The following is a 2,627-nucleotide window of genomic DNA, read 5'->3' as shown; positions in this document are numbered from 1 at the left end:
AAGACATGGGAAAAGAAAACAACATATCACATTTGCATAAGCTGATTTATGAGTCCTCAACACAGTGTTCTTTTTCAGCATATAATCACAAACATTCTCACAAGCAATTTAGGCTTTCCAATGAGAAATACAAAACTTCCAATCCCCACTCCAAATACTGTTCCACACCCATATCCTATAGCCACTGCTTTCCAACCAAATCCAAATTTCTCTTCTCTCCACAAGCTTTGTGAAGGTGGAGAATGTTGATCATGGTTCCAGCTGCACTTCATTGACAATGGATCTCCACATAAGCCCAAGTTTCCCTTATATGAATCATTCGAAAAAGAACCAAATTGCTTTCCCATGGGTATTTCTCCCACAAGATGATTATAGGAAAGATTCAGTACTTCAAGAAACTTCATATTCAGGAATTCTGTAGGAATACTACCNGTGAGCATATTTGAAGAGAGATCCAAAGACTCCAATATTGTCAAATTTCCCATGGATTGTGGAATATGACCGCTGAGTCTATTGTGGGAGAGGTTAAGTCCAGTGAGTGCTTGAAGCTCTCCAATTACTTTTGGAATCTCTCCTTCAAATTTGTTTCCTGATAAATCAATGTTTACAAAGTTTGTTGGAACTTTTTTGAATGAGACACTCGTGCCTTTTGTTGTTACAGTCGTAGGTGAATAAATTATTCCAATACTGTATTCCCACTGCATGTATTGCTGTGGATTGCCAACCACTTCATCTTGAACAACATTCTTCATGGATTCAAAACTTTGTATGTAGTCTTCTGGAATTGGGCCGCTGAAGTTGTTGGATGAGATATCAAAAATATTTAAACTGGGAAATCCATACTTGGTGTTGAATTTGNAAATAGGACCGTGCAACTTGTTATCCCGCAAGACCAATACTTTCAAATGTGGTAGAGTTTGAAGCCAGTGGGGAAATGTATCTTCCAGTTGATTGTTGCCAAGATTTAAAACCCCCAGTTGCATGCAGTTGGACAATGATTCTGGCAAAGGACCTTCAAATTGGTTGTCATTGAGATGCAGAGTCTTGAGATTGTTGTTTGAAAAGGTATTTGGTAAAGTTCCATTAAGTCTGTTCCTTTCTAGACTCAAAACGGAAAGGAACGGTGAACTCACAAGGCATTCTGGAATGGTGCCTGTCAACTTGTTGTTGGACAACACGAGAAGCTCAGGGGAACTTGCATTACAAATTGACGAAGAGATACCACCAGTGAGTAAATTGAAACTTAGATCAAGATATCTGAGTTGGTAATTCCTAGAGAATTGGTCCACTGGTGTTGTCAAAAAGTTTCGGGCTGGGCTTACAGCAAGTAGAGAATCTATTTCATGCAACCAATTGGGCAGTTTTCCAATCAACTTGTTGTTGGACAGATAGAGATATTTCAAAACTGGGACTTTTCTTGATAATTTTGGAAATTCGGTTAAACCCATGAAAGACAAGTCCAACTCCTGTAATCGGGAGAAGCTATAATTGACGCTTGATTCAAAGTTTAGTGATAATTTGCTTAAATTTGAAAGGCTAAGAGTGTCCAGATTTTGGAACTTGGAGAAGAGAGAAAAATTGACAGAACCACTGAAGTTGTTTGATGACAGAGATAAGTAAGTAAGGTTGACAAGGTTGAAAATTGATTCAGAAATATTGCCCTACAGCTTGTTGCCACCTAAAAGTAGACCCAGCAACGAATATGACGAGATTGCAGGTATACGCCCCGTGAACTGATTATTCGATAGATCTAAATACTCCAACGATGGCAAAGAGAAACACCAAGAAGGAATAGTACCATTTAGCAAGTTGTCAGTCAACATAAACGCAGTTAGATTTGGAAACCCAGTTATTTTGTTGGGAAGAGGTCCCTCTAATTTGTTAAGTGATATATCCAAGTCAATGAGGTGTTGAAGATTTGAAAATGTTGATGGCAGCTCACCTTGGATGTTGTTATTTTTCAATTTCAATACTTGAAACCTGTTTGACTGATGAAACACATTTGGTATCTGACCACTGAGATGATTATTATAGAGAAGCAGAAAAGTTAAACGTGGAAGGGTTAAGAGTGATGATGGAATTGAACCAATGAAGTAGTTGTCTGAGAGGTCCAATAAAGTAAGATGTGTGAGGTTAGAGAAAGATGTAGGGATTGGCCCTTGGAGTTCACAACTTGAGATTTCTAAGACAGTGAGAGAAGCTGAAGTACAACTCAGATCCGGAAGTTGGCCATGAAGGTCAAAATTACCAGATAGATATAGGTGTTGCAGATTTGGCAAACAAAGAATGTCATCTGTCAACTTTCCCTTTAGCCCAGTTTCTCTAAGACTTAGAGTGATCAAGGAGGAAGACAAATTGAGTGATCTCATTGAAGTTGATGACAAATCAGTAAGATTCAAAACTAGCTCCCTTAAATCGGTTGCATTTTGGAGCATCCTCTTCCATGTGCTTTCCTTCCACTTTAACTGAAACTTATCATCAATTGGGAGAGAGAGATCAAGTGATTGTAATTTGGAAAGATGTGAGATTTGGGGAGGAACTTCACCTTCAAAGTTTGAAAAAGACAAGTTGAGGTGTGTGAGGCTCCCAAACTCACTTATGGTGGATGGAATTTGAGAGTTGGAGAA

General features: G+C 38.6%; 2 protein-coding genes across 3 annotated transcripts in view; both read right to left on the bottom strand.

Annotated features, from left to right (window-relative positions):
• The window catches only part of LOC106764814 (receptor-like protein 12), a 28,531-nt gene continuing 25,904 nt past the window's right edge, over nt 1-2,627 (bottom strand). For both annotated transcript variants that reach the window (XM_014649216.2, XM_022781799.1), the window contains exon 3: nt 1-855. In XM_014649216.2, the coding sequence (XP_014504702.1) occupies nt 75-855 (781 nt within the window). In that variant the 3' untranslated portion in view covers nt 1-74. The remainder of the gene's footprint in view (nt 856-2,627) is intronic.
• LOC111241822 (receptor kinase-like protein Xa21) lies at nt 852-2,607 on the bottom strand. The gene has a single exon (XM_022781800.1). The coding sequence runs from the start codon at nt 2,433-2,435 to the stop codon at nt 1,662-1,664; it is 774 nt and encodes a 257-aa protein (XP_022637521.1). The 5' UTR covers nt 2,436-2,607; the 3' UTR covers nt 852-1,661.

The sequence above is a fragment of the Vigna radiata genome, chromosome 6, assembly GCF_000741045.1.
Source record: "Vigna radiata var. radiata cultivar VC1973A chromosome 6, Vradiata_ver6, whole genome shotgun sequence".
Lineage (NCBI taxonomy): Eukaryota > Viridiplantae > Streptophyta > Magnoliopsida > Fabales > Fabaceae > Vigna > Vigna radiata.
This window is presented reverse-complemented; position numbering and strand designations above follow the sequence as displayed.